The sequence below is a fragment of the Taudactylus pleione genome, unplaced genomic scaffold, assembly GCF_031769625.1.
Source record: "Taudactylus pleione unplaced genomic scaffold, aTauple2 ptg000456l, whole genome shotgun sequence".
NCBI lineage: Eukaryota > Metazoa > Chordata > Amphibia > Anura > Myobatrachidae > Taudactylus > Taudactylus pleione.
Window position 1 is genome coordinate 926,037 of NW_028284858.1, and position 20,118 is coordinate 946,154.

Consider the following 20,118-nt stretch of genomic DNA (forward strand, 5'->3'; position numbering starts at 1 on the left):
ACCAGGGGAAGGCTGACACTAGCATTTGTATATTATCGCAGCTGCGACTCCGGCAACAGGCGTAAGAGTGGATGCAGAAGTAGATCACACAGTAGGTAACATAAAGTGATAGGAGCCTTTGTGATCCAGCAACAATAATACATGAGAGATACTCCCAAGTTCATGGATTTAGGGGCCCGTACTGCCCAGGAGATACTTATGTCAAATTTATTGTGGTCACAATTGACACAATAATAAACCGACGTGACAACCTGCAGAGGGCATTTGGATATATATCAACAGACAAAGGGACACAGGGGTAAATTAACTAAGATGTGAGTTCTATTTAAGAATTGATGTTGCCCATAGCAACCAATCAGATTCTACTTCTCATTTATCTAGCATCTTCTAGAAGATAATACCTGGAATCTGATTGGTTGCTATGGGCAACGTCACTTCTAAATAGAACTCCCATCTTAGTAAATTTACCCCAAACACTATATATAATGAAGATATTCAAGTCTGTACGTAATATGTATCACAATAGTCCCGAGATTTGCCTTTTACATATTGGAAAGGAACACACTCAGTATATAGACGGCTAGGTGAATAGTGTGGTGATACACAGGTTTTTAAATCACATTATTCTAACTTTGTACACTACATTTTATAATTATATTTTATTGATTTCGGTGTTATAACAGTATTGTCTATTAATTTGAATATTACCTGATAAAGGTAATGTTTTAAATGTCTCTTATAAGGAGAATGACTAGTGCTTTGGAAAAACACCTGCATTTCTCTCTCCCTTGTCAGACTACAAGATGGCTGACTACGCTGTGTGAAAACGGCCAACACATTTTACCTAATTCGGAAGGATAGGAAATCATCTGAAACAGAGCTGTCAGTGGACTGACTAGAATAAGTTATTGTAGATGTAATTCAGGCCTATGGATCAAAACGTGGCATTAACATGGATCATAATAAATGTACAATCTTCTGTTTGGTCTAAGAGACAGAACTGTAGGTGGGAGTGACTTGAAGTCAGAAGACGGCCATTCATTTAGTTGATAATATAGCAAACAGATATGTAAATGTTTCATTTAAATCAGTCTTTTGTGTTATTTATATTAGTATCTTCTGTTTTCCTGGCTTCGACTTCATCCGTTTCGGCTCTGTCCATCTCCGGTGCTTCTGTTAGTGGCTCTTCAGCATGACTGACCAGCTCTAAACTGGGGAAGCAACAGAGGGGATTAAAGGAGAACTCTAGTTACTGTGAGCATCAGTATGAAGTATGTCACTTGCTTCGAAGGGACACATAGATTTATCAGGGAAACGGGAATCTGTAATCCAGACAATCCAGTTCATGTTTAATTCCACCAATTAATAGCTAAAATGGGTGTTTTCAAAGGGGATATCCGCAAATTTACATTATCTCCTGAATGTACCACGGCAGGTATCATAGACCCCCACCTCTGCTAAAGAAGGAAGATGTATCCCAGACCAGTGCTCTCCCCCTTGTTAGTTATTTATTTGCCTTTATCTGTGTCTGTTATATACCATATAATCTGATACTATTATTATTGTATTGCTTTTGGGTAATTAGTATTATAAATACTGTTTATATTTAGAGTTATTTACCTAAGCAAGAGCTCTACCGCATAATGATGACTGATTCATGGTCGAGATGCAGATGCAGCAGCATCTTTTGCCGCTGTCATGTCGGCGTCTTTATGCTAATGCCGCTACAAAGCCCCTCCCTGGCGTCCAAAAGCGCAAGGGCTGAGACGCTCACTGTCAGCATCTGTAGACGCTGAAATACAGTTTGGTGCATCTTTAGGTGCACCATCGGTTGCACCGTCGAAAGTTCTTGCACCAGAGTTTTGTACACAACCGCAATTCCATCCATCCGTATGCCCTCTCTAAACTTTGTCTACTTTATAATGTACTGTCACGTTGCGATCCAGCTACACCCGTTCAGCTGCTAGTGGAGATTTGAGTTGCGTGCCTTTCATTGGGAAATACTTCATTGACTTTTCCAAATAATAGTTTAAAAAAATATTTTAAACTGTAAGTGAGAGGAAAGCACAATACTATTATTGAGCAAATGAACAGTGAATACTTACTTGGGATCCAAACCTAAAATGTACTGTCTTCTCAGTTTACCTATCATTGAGAAACAATAATAGAAGGTATTATAGAATGACACAACTTCTACATTTTTGGTGCTGAACTAGAATTTTGTTTTTTCAATTGAATGCACATTTATTTAGCAGAAATCATATTACTTTGCACTGTGTGATGTGGTACCTGTATCACTTCTGGCTGTGAAGTTTGCTCATATGTGTATCTATGCAGTGGCATCCCTCCCCGCACGCACAACCGGTGCGAGGAGGGCTGGAGTGGCATGACGCAGCCACGCACTAGCAAAAAAGGGGGAATTGCCCATGGCCGAACCCCCGTTCTTATTGGGTTCCTTACTGTGTCAGGAGCCAAGTGCTGTACTTAATGCTACAGTGCAGCACCCGGTTCCTGTCACTGAGGGGGGGTCGCACCTTGGTGTCACTCCTCGGCGGGTGACACCCGGGTGCGGCCCGCTCCCACCTCGTGACGCCACTGCATCTATGTACATGTGTACGGCCTGATTCAGAGTTGTACGCAGTTGCCAATGTTTTTCGCAAATAGAGCGATTTTTTGCCACTGCGCATGAGTCAAGGTACATTACCGTAGTCGCACGCTGCAAGTCTTTATTCGCAGTGTGAATGATTGTGAATGTACAAGTCCCGGCGGCTGTTCCATTAGCATATATTCACAAATCCTCTGATGCAAAAACCGCAGCTGTGGCAGCAATAACGTACAGCTCTGACTGGCCCGTAGCATACAGTAAAGGTAATTACTTATCCCAAATTATGCTACCGTGCAATGCATTTAGTACTGCACACATGTGCCCACACTGGGATGCAGTCACCATGTCGAAATTCAAAATTCAGACAATCTTAATGTCGACAATTATGATGTCATCATTTTTGAAATCTCAATATTCTGCAGGGAGCGGAGGGTTAGAGTTAGGCTGCAGGACCGTAGAGTTAGGCTGCAAGACGGGAAGGTCTGGGATTTTGGGTCCTGAATTGTATGTAAAGAGTTTTTACTAAAGACCCATGATATACAAAATGTAACTGTCTTATTGTAGTGTTAAGTGACAATAATTATTAATGGTGTCATGGGAAAATCAGTGGTAGAGGTGTATCTGCTTTCCATTTTCTATGATTTATTTCATGTATATTCCATGTGCAAAATAATCTGTACATCATGTACACTGCAATGGTAAAGCACCTATGTAAATGACAGGCATGTCCTCTTTTTATGCATGTGATAGCAAAGCCAAAACCGTAACTCACCTCTTAATTTTAGAACCAGCAGTGGAGCCATAACAATCAGAATGATTAAGAAACTAATAGTAATTATCAGAATGTGGAGAAAAATGCCTCGCTCCTGCAAGACAAAAATACAATATTATTATTACACTGTATATAAATATATATACAGCATCACCATACTGTGAGCAAATAGTGGAAGGACGACTGCTGTACAAATAAACAACCATTAGACGTACTGTACATTATACATATAAATATTCATATTTTAGGTGATTGATGACTGTGGCAATTTGACCGACAATTGTGTTCTGAAGAAGACACAATGGGAGCAATTCAGTTATCGGCAATATGTGAATGCGATGTATGACTGCATACATCATCAAGAATTACAGTACATCAACATCATCCATTATACTACACATATCCATAGGGATTTCACAGTCAGCTCTTCTAATTGCATTGCCTTCAATGAATTTGTTTTATTGAAGAGTAAAATATCTGCTGCATACAGCAGTTCATGTACTGTACTGTAGAGGTGAAATGGGAACTTGAACCTCATTAATATCCCATTTGCAAGCTCTATTAATAATTAGCAAATTTACTAAAGATTTACTAAAGCTTCTAAAAATTCTTTTAGCTATCATTTCTCTATTGCATTCTAGGAAATGATAGAATCTGATTAATTGCTATGGACAACACCACAGCTTGTCGGTTTCAGAAGCTTTTAGTACATCTGCCCCTTGGAATACTGATCTGACCATCAGACCTTGTTCTGTGAAAGCCACAATCTGAGATAAGATTGTCATACATAGAAGACTGAGGGGCCTATTCATCATCGATAAATGGCCCGGTAACCATGTGGAAACACTGGTTTCCATATATTTTAGTTACCGGGCCATTCATCATCAGGGGTCCGGTAGGACCCCCTGATATTCAGCAAACTACGAAAACTTAGGGCCTGATTCAGACCCACTCGCGAGCGGCTGTCCGATCGCAAGTGGGTCGATGTTATGGACTGAGCATGCGCACGACGGAGGGAGCTCCGTCGTGCGCATGCGCCAGACGCGACGAGCGAAGGAAAGTCCTTCGCTCGTTGTGTCCGATCAAAGGGGGCGTGCTGTCAATGTTGATTGACAGCACGCCCCCTTTGGTGGGCGTGCCGGGGGCGTGCCTCCCTGACGGGGGCGTTCCCACGGGAACGCCTCCCGTCAAGCCGGCCCACTGACATCACTAGTGATGTCAGTGGGAGTGATTTTGGCTCTGATAGAGCCCAAATCACTCCGGAGCTTGCGGTTGAAAATCTCAACCGCAGGCTCCGGCTCGCAAATTCGATGGTCGCGATGGTCTCGACCATCGCGACCATCACAATGCACGCTCGTATAGCCTGTGGGTGGTGACCCACAGCTATACGAGCGTCCAGGAGGACGCTCCATGAAAATGGAGGCCAGTCCTCATTCAGAGCGTGCGCTCTGCTCAGAGCGTACGGCTCTGAATGAGGGCCTTAATGTTTTCAGAGTTTGCTTTCGAGAACAAGCGCCATCTTCAGACAGCGATTGTTCTCGGATGCCCGATCCTTCCTATGGGGAGGAGTTCTGGGGTTGCAAAGAGGGATCCAAGCGGATCCCTCCGCCGCCTCCTCACTACCTCCCCGGTGGATTTACACATGCGTAGCCATGCCAACGGGGAGGAGGTAAGTAACGCAGCTTCTTCTGTAGCTGTGATACTAACCAAGGGGACAGCTGCTTTTCGGAGCAGCTGTCCCCGCACCGGAGCAATGATGAATTGCTCCGGTGTCAAGTTTCCCCAGCTGCAAGTTGGATACTCAAGTATCCCCCGCAGCGAGACCATTACTTAATCATTGAGGGCCGTACGGCCTCCGATGATGAATAAGCCCGATAGATAGATAGATAGATAGGGAGGGTTAGGCACTAGGGGAAGAGGTTAGGTTTAGGGTGCGGGGAGGGTTAGGGGTAGGGTTAGGATACTTACTGACAGGTGTCGGTATCCTAACCCTGTCGGGATGCCAGCGTCAGGATTCTGACCGCCGGGATCCCAAGCAGGGGCAGAACTATGGGAGACAATGGAGGCACCTGCTGCCGGGCTCCAGCTCTGAAGGGGCACCTCCTCCATTGTCCATAACATATTCACCCCACTTAGGGCAGTAACTATGTACCTGGAGTGTACCATCACGGCCGATGCATGGCACCCCTTCCCGGCACTAGTGTAGAGCTCCATGTCAGACCATTAGCTCAGTGGCATAAATTAATCCCAGACGCCCGGTGGCAAGTTATCATTTAGTGCCCCCCTATCCCCCATATTTACAGCCTTAAATGGGGTGAATATATTGTGGGTGATGGAGGTAGGTACCCCCTCAGTGCTGGTGCCCGGCAGCAGGCGCCTCCATTGTCTCCCATACATCTGCCCTTGCATCAGCTGCTGCCTTTGTCTATCTACAGCCTGGATGCATGCGAATTGCTACATTACAGTGTCAGTGGCTGTGATAGGGGGGGAGGGGGGCACCAAATTATAACTTGCATCCGGGCATCTGGGATGAACTTATGCCACTGATCCCAAGCCCTGGCATCCTGTACCCAACTCATGAATTATTCATTGTTTTTTTTCTGGATATCCTGTTTATCAGTATATTTAGTGACTCCCATTAATATTAGATCCTGGGGTAGTCATATTAGGATTATCATATTTGATACAAGTGGCATCCCTACTCTACAAACATAGATGTGCTATTTATGGAAAGAAAGTAAATAAGAAATGCTGATCAATTTGAAAGTTAGGAATTACATTTGTACTTGGCATCATAGCTGGGTGAATCCATGGCTCCATCTATCTAGGCACAAATTGGGACATTTTGCAGAGGTGCCCAATACTGGTGATAAATCTTTAAACTCGTGTTTTTTCCAATCTATGGAATATATTTATAACTTTGTATTTCACTGAGTTTATATTCTATGAGAAGAGCGGGTCGGCATGGCCACATTTTGCTGTGTGCTGTGATTGGAGTAAGGACTGGGAACACAAACTATACCAGAGGAATGTGGAACAATTTCAGACAACTCTGGATAATTTAAATGTTTTGAGGAACAGTTTTAAGGATAATGCTCACCTCTAGTTCCTTCCAACCAATAAGTCATTCTTTTACCCCTGAGTTCTTACCTTTTTCACTTGTACTGTGTTATTACCTTGGAGGAGATCCAAGACTCCTAAAAGAAATCAATATATATATATATATATATTGTAAAAGAAATGCAATTACGCAAATCAGCTGCCCCTGCACCACAAGTGCCACATTCAAGGCAAGAGCTACACCAGTTTGTAGCAAGAATCTACACAAGTAATAAATGTACTGTACCAGTCCTAAAATGGTAGTTATATTACAGAGACATATACCTGTACAAGAGCTATATGGATTAAATAAGGTGCTATGCAGGAGGTCGGCAATTCCCATTTTACTGTACTAGTTCAATTTTGCACAATGTTGTAAACATGGAACACATTCCATAGGTGACAATTGTCCACGGTTTCCAGGAACAATCCCTGTTTGTTTAGCTGTACAATACAAAGCAATATATTTCATTATGGAAATTGTAGTGCACCAAGATCTACCTACACAGTACCAATGACCCACTTTCATGCCCTGTCTTAGCAGCAGAAGGTCCCTGCAAGTTATTTTGAAATGTTTTTAAATTTGTGAGATTATTCTCATTAAATATTCACAAATATATGAACTTTCCGATCCATAGGATCAGAGGGCCTGATTCAGACCCGCTCGCTAGCGTACAGCGCTCGCAACCGGGTCGATGGTCCGCGCATGCGCCGGCCCATGCGCATGTGCGAGACCCGTACTGCTACGCAACGGGTCTCGCTACAAGACGGAGCGGCTGTCGATGTTGATTGACAGCTCGCCGCATTTTGTAGGCGGGGAAGGGGGGGTGGCTGCACAAACGCAGGCGTTTCCTTAGGAAAGCGGCTGTGCAATTGCATCCATTTAAAATGCAAATGCAGAAGGAGGTGTCAGACACCTCCTTGCCGCATTTGCATGATAGCAGCGATGTGACCGAGGTCGCAGCCTGGGATCACCATCGGAACAAATGCGACCATTGGTGCGATTGTCGTCCCTTCGGCCAGGCTGCAGTAGCTGAAGCTTGCCGCAGCCTGACCGAGTCCTGGCAGCTTACGAGCTCAGGAAGTCTGCATGCACCCACACAGACCCTAGCCTCATCCCTCCTGGAAAACGGGGGCGACACGCCCCTGTTTCTGGGAACGCTGCCCAGGAATGCCCCCATTCCGCCTCCTAAACGCCGCAGCCTGTCAGTGAGGCAGCAGGTGTGAGGCACTGTGAGCGAACTCACATGCGCAGTACACCTCCTGCGCATGTGCAGTCCTCCCAGCATCGGAGATGTGCGCTAACCATCGGGTTAGCGTACATCTCTGAATCAGGCCCTTAGCACCTTAATGTGTCACTGGTTCCCCTACAGCAGGGATAGGGAACCTCAGGCCAGGGGGCCGTATAAGGCCCCCGGAATCATTTGGTCTGGCCCTCTGAGCTTTTTTCTGCTAGCCTCATGTAGAATGGCACCCTGCAGCCAGAATCAATGGAGCAGTGCCACCTGGAGCAACCTAGGACGCTTCAGACAGTCACACCACTGCCCTTACAGCTCCCCGGAGCATCCTCAGGCATTGCAGTAATCACCAATCGTTGCCCCGCCCCTATGTGACATCACACGGAGGGGGAGTGGCCTGCATCGGGCCCGCGAATTGTGTTATATATATCAAATTGGCCCTCGGCAGAAGAAAGGTTCCCCACCCCTGCCCTACAGCAATATTTGTCTATTTAAACAATATATATGTGATTGTATTCTTTATGCATATCAACAGTATATTGTGGTGGAGTTCGGCTAGGTGGGGGTGGTGAGCCACTGTTTAAGTATTGGGCTGGAGGGATCTGCCTACACAGGGAGAAAAAAGGGGTGCCCACACCTGAGAGCTTGCCTGAGGACACAGCCCGGCTAGGCCGGGGAGGCCATGCATGCGAGAAGCATACAAAGGACTGTGAGACTTATTGAGAAGCCATGTGCAGACTAGCTGCCCTGTATAGATAGGGACGATGAAGTGAGGAGGTAGTGCCCTGAAAGGAGGCTAGACTGTTTGTTGTTTCCTGCTACTGCATGCTGATGACATCAAAAGCACCATTATGTTTGTATTGACCCGGACAAGCTGTGTGGTGACCCTTATTTGAGCACCCAAATACTGTACCACTAACCACTCTACTGAGCGAAATACCCCAGAATGCCCTATAGTGATTATTTTGTAAACAATGTTTCATCAATTTTTCTGGGGAGGATATTGTTTTAACTCCAGCTACTCGTTGTCACTCACATCATCTGGTTATATGCTTACCATTGTCGCTGATATCACTTGTAGGCTGTACAGAAGATGTGGTATCCGGTTCTGTTAAAGAGTCTACAAAAGAGACACAGATCATTAGAAAACAAATGTAACATAGTATAATATTATAATATTTTAATAACCTACCTCCTGACTGTTCTGTATGTGGGTACCAGAAGTAGGTGACTCAGGTGCTCGCAGATACTTAATGCTACCTTTTAGAGAAGGGGAAAGGTTTTGATGGAAGCTTATCATGTTGGAGCTCTAGGGATGGCAACTTGATTGTTAACAAAGTGTTAACAATTAATTTGTTATGGGGACACAGAGACATTGGGCCAGGCTGAGTCTGAGGTTTAACCTTAAGTAACATGGCTACATCTATACACTGGCTTTGTCACTCATCATAATGCATAAGGGCAAATACATAAGCCATGTGATAATAGACTCTGATCTAGCTCGGATGCCATGTCTTTCTGCTTCCCATTATAATAACAGCTTTATAATTGCTTTCTTACTTCTTGGATGATACATATATAAATATGCTGATGTTGCAGATGTCATATTTTGTGTTTCATTGTAAACTATGTAAGGCTTAATTGAGTAGATACCTATGAAAGCAGCAACATAACCATTGGACAGATAAAAGGGCTGAGAGAACACTGTAATAGCTTTCAATACATAATAAGATGTTATAAATTGTTGGTCACTGTGGTATTATTATGACTTTTTCATTTGATTCTCCACTTCAGATTACAGAATTATCTTCACATCCATCACAGGGACATGATCATTAAAGAGCAAGATGAATGTAGTCTCCCCATAGCTTACAGGTATGATTCTTTATTTTATTATCTAAATTGTCCAGGGAGTTTGGTGGGAGAAAACACAGGGGTCTTTATCCTATATGTGACTCTTATGTTCCTACAGCATAACCATAACTACACTGTACAATTTCTGCTGCTGCACCAACATATGCCATTGTGCTTTACGACTGGGAATAAAACAGTAATAGAACAGTAATAAAACAAGACTGGGTAATAACAGGCAGACAAAGAGGTAGCAGGGCCCTTACGATCTGAGGGGCGCTGAGAGAGGGGGGGGAGCGGGTACTAATTACCCGGGCCCGAGCTTGCTGGAGGGACCCGGTTCCGGCGCCGCCCCTCCCTCCCTCTTACCTCACAGTAAACGCTGCTGTGTGTTTGGCTGCAGTCTCCTGTGACTAGTTCGGGGAGTAATCACACTGATCGCATACCCCCTGCCCAACCGGCTCACAGCGCTCCCCTTCCCTCCTCAGCGCGCAAATTTAGTTATTTTTATCCTAAGGGGGGTGGCCACGCCTTCCACAATTAGGCCACGCCCCTTCCCAGTGACCACTGACGATCTGTATGGAAATAGGCATTGACACACAAGGATAATATGTGTATGATATCCTCTTTGTGTCATACTGCTTGATAATGCTGGAAACCTGCTATGTGTTTCCCTCTGAGAACTTCTGCAGTCCTGCTCCCTGATGCTGGTAAGGTGTCTTCACGTTTCCACCAGGAACAGGGTGGGTTAAATAAAATCAGTTTATAACTAGCAAATGCTATAAACAGTAGGATGAATAATTCCCAACACATGCACAAACAACAGCTTTAAAGACATAGGGGTCTATTTATCAAGCAGTGAAAAGCGTGGAGAAGTGGACCAGTGGAGAAGTTGCCCAAAGCAACCAATCAGCTTTGAAGTAGCATTTATCAAGTGCAGTCTATCCAATAATAGGTAGGAGCTGACTGGTTGCTATGGGCAACTTCTCCACTGGTCCACTTCTCCACGCTTTTCACTGCTTGATAAATAAACCCTTCAGTAAGGGATGTAGTTGGGATCCTGGCGCACAGGGGGTCATTCAGACCCGCTCGCGAGGGAAGTTCGCTCGCAAGCGGGTCGATGTTTGGTGAATGCGCATGCGCACGACGGAGGGAGCTCCATCGTGCGCATGCGTGCGACCCGGCGAGCGACGAGAAATACGTCGCTCGGGGTCTCGCACTAAAGGGGGCGTGCTGTCGATGGTGAGTGACAGCACGCCCCCTTTGGTGGGCTTGCCGGGGGCGTGGCTGCCAGACAGAGGCGTCCCCATGGGAACGCCTACCGTCTGAGTCCGGCCCCACTGACATCAGTAATGATGTCAGTGGGAGTGATTTTCGCTCTGATAGAGCAGGGTCTCGTCGCAAGCCCGATGGTCGCGATGGTCTTTGACCATCGCGACCATCATCATGGACGCTCGCATAAGCTGTGGGTGGTAACCCACAGCTATGCGAGCGTCCAAAAGGCCGCTCCATTTTTAGGGAGGAGGGCACTGATTCAGAGCGAGCGCTCTGGTCAGAGCGTCCGGCTCTGAATCAGGCCCACAGAACGCCGGAATACTGGCTCATCATCCCAGTGCCTGCGATCCCGGCAGGTAAGTATTAGGGTTAGGTTTAGGGCTACGGGTTAGGGTTAGGCACTAAGTGAAGGGTTAGGCACTATGGGAAGGCTTAGGCTGCAAGAGGAGAGGGTTAGGCAGGGGTGGATTGGCCATCGGGAAAGCGAGATAGTTCCTGCTGGGCCGGTTCCATGCTCCCCTCTGCCGGGCTAGCTCACAATGGCTGCTGGGCTGGATGGAAGCTATCACAATCGGAGCTCCACTGAGCTCGAATCGGGCAGCGGTCCTGTAGTTAAAGTATAATGGCCACGGTAGGGCTGCTGCTGCTCATGCCCAGGCACAGCAGCACCCCCAATGGGCCGTTGTTGCGCTCCATGAGCACTGGCAGCATGTTGACGCCTCCCATCGAGTCCTTCCTGGTCAGCTAGGGCCCTCCTCCTGCAGCTTCCCATTCTGCATGAACATCCCCAGCCACAGTCAGCCTGGCAAAAAGTAAGTTAAAATAGTGCTTAAAATGTATAAATGGGGGAGGGGTGATGGGCAAAAATATATGGGGGTGATGGGTATAAAATATATAAGCAAATGATGTGTATAAACTATATAAGGAGTGGGGAAGATGATGGGTATATAATATATAAGGGGTGAGGGAGATGATGTGTATAAAATATATAAGAGATGGGGGAGATGATGGGTATAAAATATATAAGGGGTGAGGGAGGGAGATGATGGGTATAAAATATATAAGGAGTGTGGGAGATGATGGGTATAACATATATAAGGGGTGAGGGAGGGAGATGATGGGTATAAAATATATAAGGGGTGTCTTGCCTTTAAAAGCCATTAGCTGGCAGGTAAGCTTTAAACCAGTTAACATTTTTTCAGTTTAAACTCTGTGATAGCAGCCACCAGGTTTCCATCAGTGTGACAGATAGTGTAGGACCTGCAGAGAAGTGGGATCCCGTGATGCAGGCTTAAATGCATTGATCAATCCATGAACCAAACCCCCATTATTTGTATATTATTGTGAGTGATTTAACAATGGTGAGTGCTGAGTTTTCTGTTTTTATTTATTTAAGCAATGTGGTCACAAGCCACTTGCACCCCAGTCCTGGGAGTGGCGAGTGCAGTGGATTTCTGACTTATATATATATGCGGAGGAGTGGAGTGGACATATATTACATATAAAAGTGTGCAACTGTAATCAAAGAAATAAACACGATCGACACTCCACCATGTACAGTCCACCAAGGGGTTTTTAGTGGCTGCGACTTTGTCCAATTCAGAATCAGGCCCTATAAGGAGGGAGAATCCCGCCCCCTCCACAGACCCTGCCTTCTCAATAGACCCCACCACCATCAGGGCTGCTTCCAAAAATTTTCCGGGCTGGTTTTTCATCCCAATACGTCCCTGGGGTTAGGGTTAGGCTGCGAGGAGGGGGGGGTTAGGGTTAGGCTGCAGGGGGGAAGAGAAGGAAAGAGGTTAGTGTAGGGGTACTTACCTTTGGGCATCAGGATTCTGACCATCGAGATGCTGCTGCCCCGACCGCATCCCGACCGCCGGCATCCCGACCGCAGGGATCCCATACCCAAGCCATTAGTATACCTAATTAACGTTTAATATAAATATTCTGACACAAACATATTTAGAAATTGCCAGCAAAACTTTGGGGGCGTGGCCTGACCGTTAATGGAGGAAGCCGCATCTTGTTAGAGCTCCGGGCCAGTGCAGAAGAAATCTAGCCTCTATAGCCCCATCCCGGTCAGCGGACACCTCCAGACCCTTGCTTACCTTCCCCTGGTTTGTCGCTGGCCCAGCGGGTTGCAGCTGCGGAATCGGGAGGCGCAATAGGCGCTTCCGCGGGTTGCAGCTGGCCTGCTGCCCTTTGAGCCGGGGACTGGAGCGCGCGGACTGGCGGCTGTGGACTTCCGGTGGCGGCGTCATCTCTGTGGTGTGCGCCCGACGGAGTCCTCTCTGCCGCACATCGCGTGACCCCTCTCCGGCCCTCTAGCCTCGGCTGCCCTGCTGCTGTGTCAGGGCTGGTGTCCCTGCTTCTGGGGACTCCCGGGAGACATCTTTGGGAGGAAGCCCCAGCGTTCTGAAGCCTCCGGCGGCCATCTTTGATTCTCTCCCACGCTGATGCTGCTGCTGGTTATTGCTGCCGGGATACTGGCAGTGCAACCCCTCTTGCTGACAGGATTATCTGCTGCCTGTGACTCCCTGGAGTAAGGGGAGGGTGGTGAGTCCCTGAGGGGAGATTATATTATATTGTATTTCTATATCCCACTGCTCCACCTGCTCCATTGTCACGTGACCTGTTGGCCCTTCTCTCTATGTTTGGAGCTCCTATATGACCACCTATACATATCCAGTTTATTTTTCACTAGCCTAACAGGTTCAAGCCATATCAGCTACTTAGCTTGCTCTTTCCCTGACATTTTTTATTTTTGTGCTGGTGGATATTTGCCATTTACTCTACGCTGGCTCCCTCTTGTGGTCTTCTGTGATAATTACCTCAAGTACTATTTGCAGCCACAATTAGCGAACCTCCATGTGCTATTATATTTTCTGCCAGCCTTTCACACTCTTTTTTCTGAGGCTGAAGTTCTCCTGGATGGTGCCTCTCTGGAGTTAAAGATGTTCGCTTAATATTATCACCAAACTTGCCTGGACTATTATTGTAGAGCCCTGTGTCTCACCTTTTATACCGTAGTTTTTGTTTTTTTTGTATTATTTCACTATGTCGCAGAGAGGTAAGAAACCTCCACCATCCTCTGCAAATTTCTTCGGATCTAAATCCAAGGGTTCACAGAGTTCGTCATTACCCTCAGAATCCCCCTCCTCCCCTTGCTCATCCGAAGCTGGTATTGATCCTCAAATTCAAGCGGTTATGACTGGTTTGTTGGAGGGAGTTCAATCCGCATTCAAGCAAGAACTGTCAAAGGCTATAACAGAATTTAAATCAGAATTGACATCTCTTGGCAACAGAACGGACGCGCTGGAATCTAAATCGGACGACTTATGCCGCTCCCAAAATCGTCTTGATAAAGAACTCTCTAGACTTCATGATGAGGTGGAGACACTCAAAGAAAGACAAGAGGACCAAGAGAATTGTTCCCGTCGCAACAACTTACGTATCCGTAATATAGCAGAATCAATCCTTGGTCCCTCCTTACCGTCATTTCTAAAAGACTTTTTTCAACACTTAGTTCCAGCCCTTACAAATGAAGATTGTTTATGTGATAGAGCCCATAGAGCACTCCGATCGAAGCCCTCTCCTACTCAACCTCCTAGAGACGTCATAGTTCGCCTGCACTATTTTCGTACAAAGGAACGGATCTTGTTAGCTACTCGAGACTCTCCAGTGATTCCTTTCCAAGATATGCAGTTACAAATCTTCCAGGACCTGGCTCCCTCTACTATTCAGAAACGGCGGGATCTTCAGCCAGTCACTAAGATTCTACGGCAGCATCAAATCCGATATCGCTGGGGATTCCCCTTTATGCTTCAGGTTTCAGCAAACAACACTGTACATAGTGTCAAGACTCTCACTCAAGGTCAAGATTTATTAGCCAAGCTTAATCTTCTTCCGACACCGACTTCTGATCCGGTGACTGATGCAGCCTCTCCCAAACCTCAACGCTCCCATCCTCCTTCACCGGACTGGACCAGGGTTTCCCGTCACCATGCTAAGGACTGTGACCCCACTTGAACTGTTCGGTCACTCCCTGGTGTATACTCTCTTTATATTAGGGTTTAAGCTCCCTACAATGTTCTTTTTGAATTTTGCTAGGAGGAACAGTCCTCCCCTCGTGGTTCTCTGCGACATAAATAGTTATTATTTGTATGAATATCCCGATGTTTAGATAATTTTTCTCTTTTCCCTTGTCTTTCCCATTTTCCTTCTCCCTCCCTTTTTTTTTTGTTTCTATATACTGACACAGGTTTATGATCCCTGTTTTACAGGGATTTTTGTTTGATTTGGTTTTAGCCGATCTTATATTTAAGGGTCCAGGCAGTCCTGATTCTATTGGACGGTCCTTTCACTACCCCCCATGCTCCCTTTGATATTTTTGATTAATGTTATGTTGATTGATATTATTGCGGTCCTTGATTGGGACCCAATTTACCAGGGTTGTTACCCGAATGGGTTCTCTGTTTCTTTCCTTTTTTTGTGTGCCTTTCTTTCTCCGTGGCTCTCTTCTGTTTTTCCACTTTTTTTTTTTTTTTTCTTTCTGTCCCTAAGGGTGGCTCTACTTGGGCCAAATTTTTGACTTATTATATCTGTGTGTTATGTCAGTAGCACCTCTTTATATATTTTTCCATGTCTCTTAAATTGCTATCAGTTAATGTAAACGGTCTTAATTCTCCTAAGAAACGTACTGTTCTCTTGGGGGCTTGTAGGAGGGAGAAAGCCGATGTTGCATTTCTACAAGAGACGCATCTTACGGGCCCGCATTCTCAGCTCCGAGGTAGGTGGTTTGCCCAGACCTTCTTTGCTTCAGCGAATTGTAAAAAACGTGGGGTAGCCATTTTAATTAGGCGTAATATCCCTTTTGTCCACATTAAAACTGTGACAGACCCAGAGGGTCGATTTCTTATAGTGATCGGTACTCTCCGTACTGAGATTTTCACTCTGGTGTCAGTGTACGCTCCTAATCAAGACCAGCCCCAATTCTTTGATTCTTTGTTCAGGCGTATTAGCAGAGTTGCGCAGGGCCATATTATTTTATGTGGGGATTTTAATACCATTATTGACCCCCTGTTAGACAGATCGAACCCGCCTTCAAACTCCTCGGGGATGTCTCTTCCTAGAGCTTCTCGTACTCTCCCGGCCTCCCTTAAACATTATGGCCTTAGTGATACCTGGCGTCTTAAACATCCTCACAGCAAAGACTATACTCATTTTTCAGCCCCACACCAACATTATCCCAGGATAGATATGATCCACATTTCCTCCACTATTACCTCTCTGGTTACGGAAGCCGGTATTTCCCCCTTTACATGGACAGACCATGCAGGTGTCTATATTCTTTTAGATGTACATCGCTCTCCTCGTAGGAAGCGTAACTGGCGTCTTGATGACTCCCTTTTACAACATCCCCCCGCTCTGCTAGAAATAAAATTGGCGATGACCCGCTATTTTGAGGAGAATACCTCCCCTGATATTTCCTCTAGTATCCTCTGGGAAGCCCATAAGGCTACTATACGGGGTTTTCTTATTTCTAAAACCTCAGCGGTTAGGAAAGCGGCTGCACAAGAAATTACTTCCCTTGAGTCACAAATTTCAGTACTATTGATTCAGCATAAAACATCCCCTAGCGCCTCCGTGCTAACCCAAATTGAGAAACTACGAGGTCAGCTTAATGCCCTTCTGTCTCTACTATACGGGGTTTTCTTATTTCTAAAACCTCAGCGGTTAGGAAAGCGGCTGCACAAGAAATTACTTCCCTTGAGTCACAAATTTCAGTACTATTGATTCAGCATAAAACATCCCCTAGCGCCTCCGTGCTAACCCAAATTGAGAAACTACGAGGTCAGCTTAATGCCCTTCTGTCTCGTCGCGCTGCGCTTATCTTGCAAAAACTTCGTCAACGCTTTTATGATAAATCTGATAAAATTGATTCTTTGCTAGCCAATAAACTGCGTCGCAGACAAGCATTAGGTGCGATAGACAAACTACACTCTCCGTCTTCTGGTTCTCTAACTTATGATCCTGAGGTTATGGCTGAGGAGTTTCGAACCTTTTATAGTTCCCTTTATAACTTATCAGATTCTTCTTATCCCACTTCTGCTGGAGCCGAGGGGGTGCACTCATATTTGTCCTCTACTTTCCTTCCGAGGCTCTCAGAATCCCAATTATCTACTCTCAATGACCGTATTTCAGATGAAGAGACAATAGCTGCTATTAGATCAATGCGTTCCTCTGCCGCCCCAGGCCCTGATGGATTTACAGCCCAATATTATAAACTGTTTGCAAAGGAACTTGCCCCACATCTTACATCTCTATTTAATGATATTTTGGAGGGCGCTTCTTTTGCTCCTGATACAACTCGGGCCGACATTGTAGTGATCCCTAAACCTGATCGTGATCCTACTCATTGTATTAACTATAGACCGATTTCATTATTAAACGTCGACCTGAAAATTTATGCTAAAATCCTAGCGACTCGGTTAGCTCCTTTGCTTTCTTATTTGATACATCCGGATCAGGTCGGGTTTATACCTGGACGTCAGGCATCGGACAACACCAGACGGGCCATTGATCTGATACATTCTATTCATAAAAGGAAACTTCCTTCTCTGATTTTAGCTCTTGACGCGGAGAAGGCCTTCGATCGCATCTCCTGGCCCTTCATATTCGCTGTCTTAGACAAAATGGGATTTTCAGGCAAATTTTTAGATGGCATTGCAGCACTTTACCGTTCCCCCTCAGCACGAGTTTCGGTTAATGGTGTCTATTCCTCTAGTTTTGGAATAACTAACGGTACTCGGCAGGGTTGTCCCCTCTCTCCCTTAATATTTGCTCTTATTATGGAACCCCTAGCGGCAAAGATCCGTTGTAATAGAGCTATCTCGGGAGTATCCACTGGCCCTTCGCAATATAAAATCGCATTATATGCCGACGATATTTTAGTCTCTCTCACTGACCCAGCTAGATCCCTAAATTCACTTCTAGAGGAAATAAATTCATATTCCCAACACTCGGGTTATAAAATTAATGTCACCAAGACTGAAGTTCTTGATTTCTATATCCCTGCTACCCTAAAGCAAACACTGGAGGCCATGCTCCCTTGTACCTGGCATAAAAAAAGATTAAATATCTTGGTGCTTTCCTAACTCATCATCTTCATCAGCTGTTTCAGGCTAACTTTCCCCGCCTTCTAGATTGTATTAAGTCTGATTTGTGTGACTGGTCCAATTATTTTATTTCTTGGATAGGTAGAATACATTCAGTTAAGATGAGCGTTCTCCCTCGGCTCTTGTATCTATTTCAGACCCTTCCGATCTACATCCCTCCATACGTGTTCAAATTCCTTCAGTACCAAACCTCATATTTCATATGGAACCGGAAACGCCCGCGGATCAGACTAAAGTTGCTTCAGCGGCCTTCCAGGGGTGGGGGTTTGGGAATTCCTGATTTTAAAAAATATTATTATGCTGCGCAGCTCTCTCATTGTGCTCAGTGGTGTAACTTCGGTGCGGGGAAGGTCTGGGTTGCTATCGAGGCCGAGGAGCTGGGACTGGCTACTGTATCCCCCCTCTTGTGGATCCCTAAGATTCATCGTCCCTGGACAGTTTCTTCTCATCCTGTAATTTCCCGTTCTTTAGCAATTTGGGATTTAACCAATAGATGTTTTAAGTTAGCTCCGGCCCCGTCCCCTTTGATACCTCTACTTCATAATCCATCTTTTCCTCCTGGTTTATGTAAGTCATCTTTTACTGCCTGGTCATCAAGCAATATCTATTATGTAAATGATATTACTATAGATACTAATTTCCCACAATTTTCTGACTTCCGGGATAGAGCAGCGGTTCCATCCAAAGATTTTTTTCGGTTCCTACAAATTAGACATTTCCACTCCAAAATTAGCTCGATTCTGATTAGCAGACCTTTGACTTCTTTTGAGTCCTTATGTTGGAGAAGACCCTCCACTAGGGGTCTTATTTTTACTATTTATTCCTTACTAGGGGAAGAAGTAAGCTCTAATCGAGACCCTCATGAGTTAGCGTGGGAACGAGATTTGGGACACCCTATAGATGCTGAGGATTGGACGGAGATATGAGACAATGCTGGCACCAGCTCTATTTGCGTCAAAATTAAAGAAAATGTTTATAAATTGCTTTACCGATGGTATTATGTACCATCGCGGCTACAAGCAATGTTTCCCGATGCTTCGGATAGATGTTGGAGGGGTTGCGGTGGAGAGGGCAGTTTTTTGCATATCTGGTGGACTTGTCCCAAACTATCTAGAATATGGCAGGAGGTTCTTGCTCTCCTCTCGCACCTCTTTGATATTACGATTCCCTCTGATCCTCGGCATTTTCTACTTCCCTTGGGTCTGCCTTCTCTGTCCCGGTGTCAGAATAGGTTATTCCGACATATAGTGTCTGCTATGACCTGCCAAATTGCAGCGGATTGGAAAAACCCTCATCCCTCTCCGATGCAGGCAATATTATCACGCATCTGGTATATATACAAGATGGAATATATGACAGCTTTATTACGTAATACATCCAAAACCTTTGATAAAATATGGTCTCCTTGGCTGACATACCAAAATGTTTCCTCTCCATTTAACAATTAATTTTTTCCTTTTATATATTTTCTCTAACATGTTTAATCTGAAAGAAAGTGATCCTATATGGAGTCCGCCCACCCTCTTCTCCTCTTATTCTCCTTTGTCTTTCCTAAAGTCTTTCTTTTCCTTTTTCCTCTTTATTTATTTTTTTTCTCTCTATTTCTTAAACGGATTGCCACACCGTTGCTGCAAGATTTTTCTCTTGCTTCTGTATTCCTTCTCTTTTTTATAATAAGAAAATTTTCTACTATATCATATTATTATTCTGAAATGGTACAGTTCCCATTATAAAAGTATGTTATGTGTTAATCCTTATTTTTGAATATTGGAATGTACTGTTTTTTTTGTGATTTGCTCAATAAAAAGAGTTTACAAAAAAAAAAAGAAATTGCCAGCAAAACTCACCGTGACCATGTTCCATTTCTGAACCTTTATCATCGGTGGGTTCTATGTTTCTTGTGTCATGTACAGTCTCAACAGTTTGAAACTCTGCAGAGGAGTCAAAATCAAAATAATTTGTATTATGATGATGATTGTTCATAATGTGGTAAATCGCAGAGATAAACACCACTAGACACCTTCTTCATAAAGAATACATACAGTAGCTGGATGCACCGACCCACAATTCTGTTACAAAAACACTTACCACTATCCACTT

General features: G+C 45.0%; 1 protein-coding gene across 2 annotated transcripts in view; it reads right to left on the reverse strand.

The window, feature by feature from the left end:
- Window positions 1-446: 446 nt before the first annotated feature.
- Window positions 447-20,118, reverse strand: part of LOC148504776 (uncharacterized) — a 51,159-nt gene continuing 31,487 nt past the window's right edge. For both annotated transcript variants that reach the window (XM_088448506.1, XM_088448505.1), the window contains exons 5-10: window positions 19,866-19,949; window positions 8,772-8,834; window positions 6,528-6,574; window positions 3,378-3,471; window positions 2,106-2,145; window positions 447-1,211 (exon numbers count right to left, since the gene is read on the reverse strand). In XM_088448506.1, coding sequence (XP_088304632.1) covers window positions 1,088-1,211; window positions 2,106-2,145; window positions 3,378-3,471; window positions 6,528-6,574; window positions 8,772-8,834; window positions 19,866-19,949 — 452 coding nt within the window. In that variant the 3' untranslated portion in view covers window positions 447-1,087. The remainder of the gene's footprint in view (window positions 1,212-2,105; window positions 2,146-3,377; window positions 3,472-6,527; window positions 6,575-8,771; window positions 8,835-19,865; window positions 19,950-20,118) is intronic.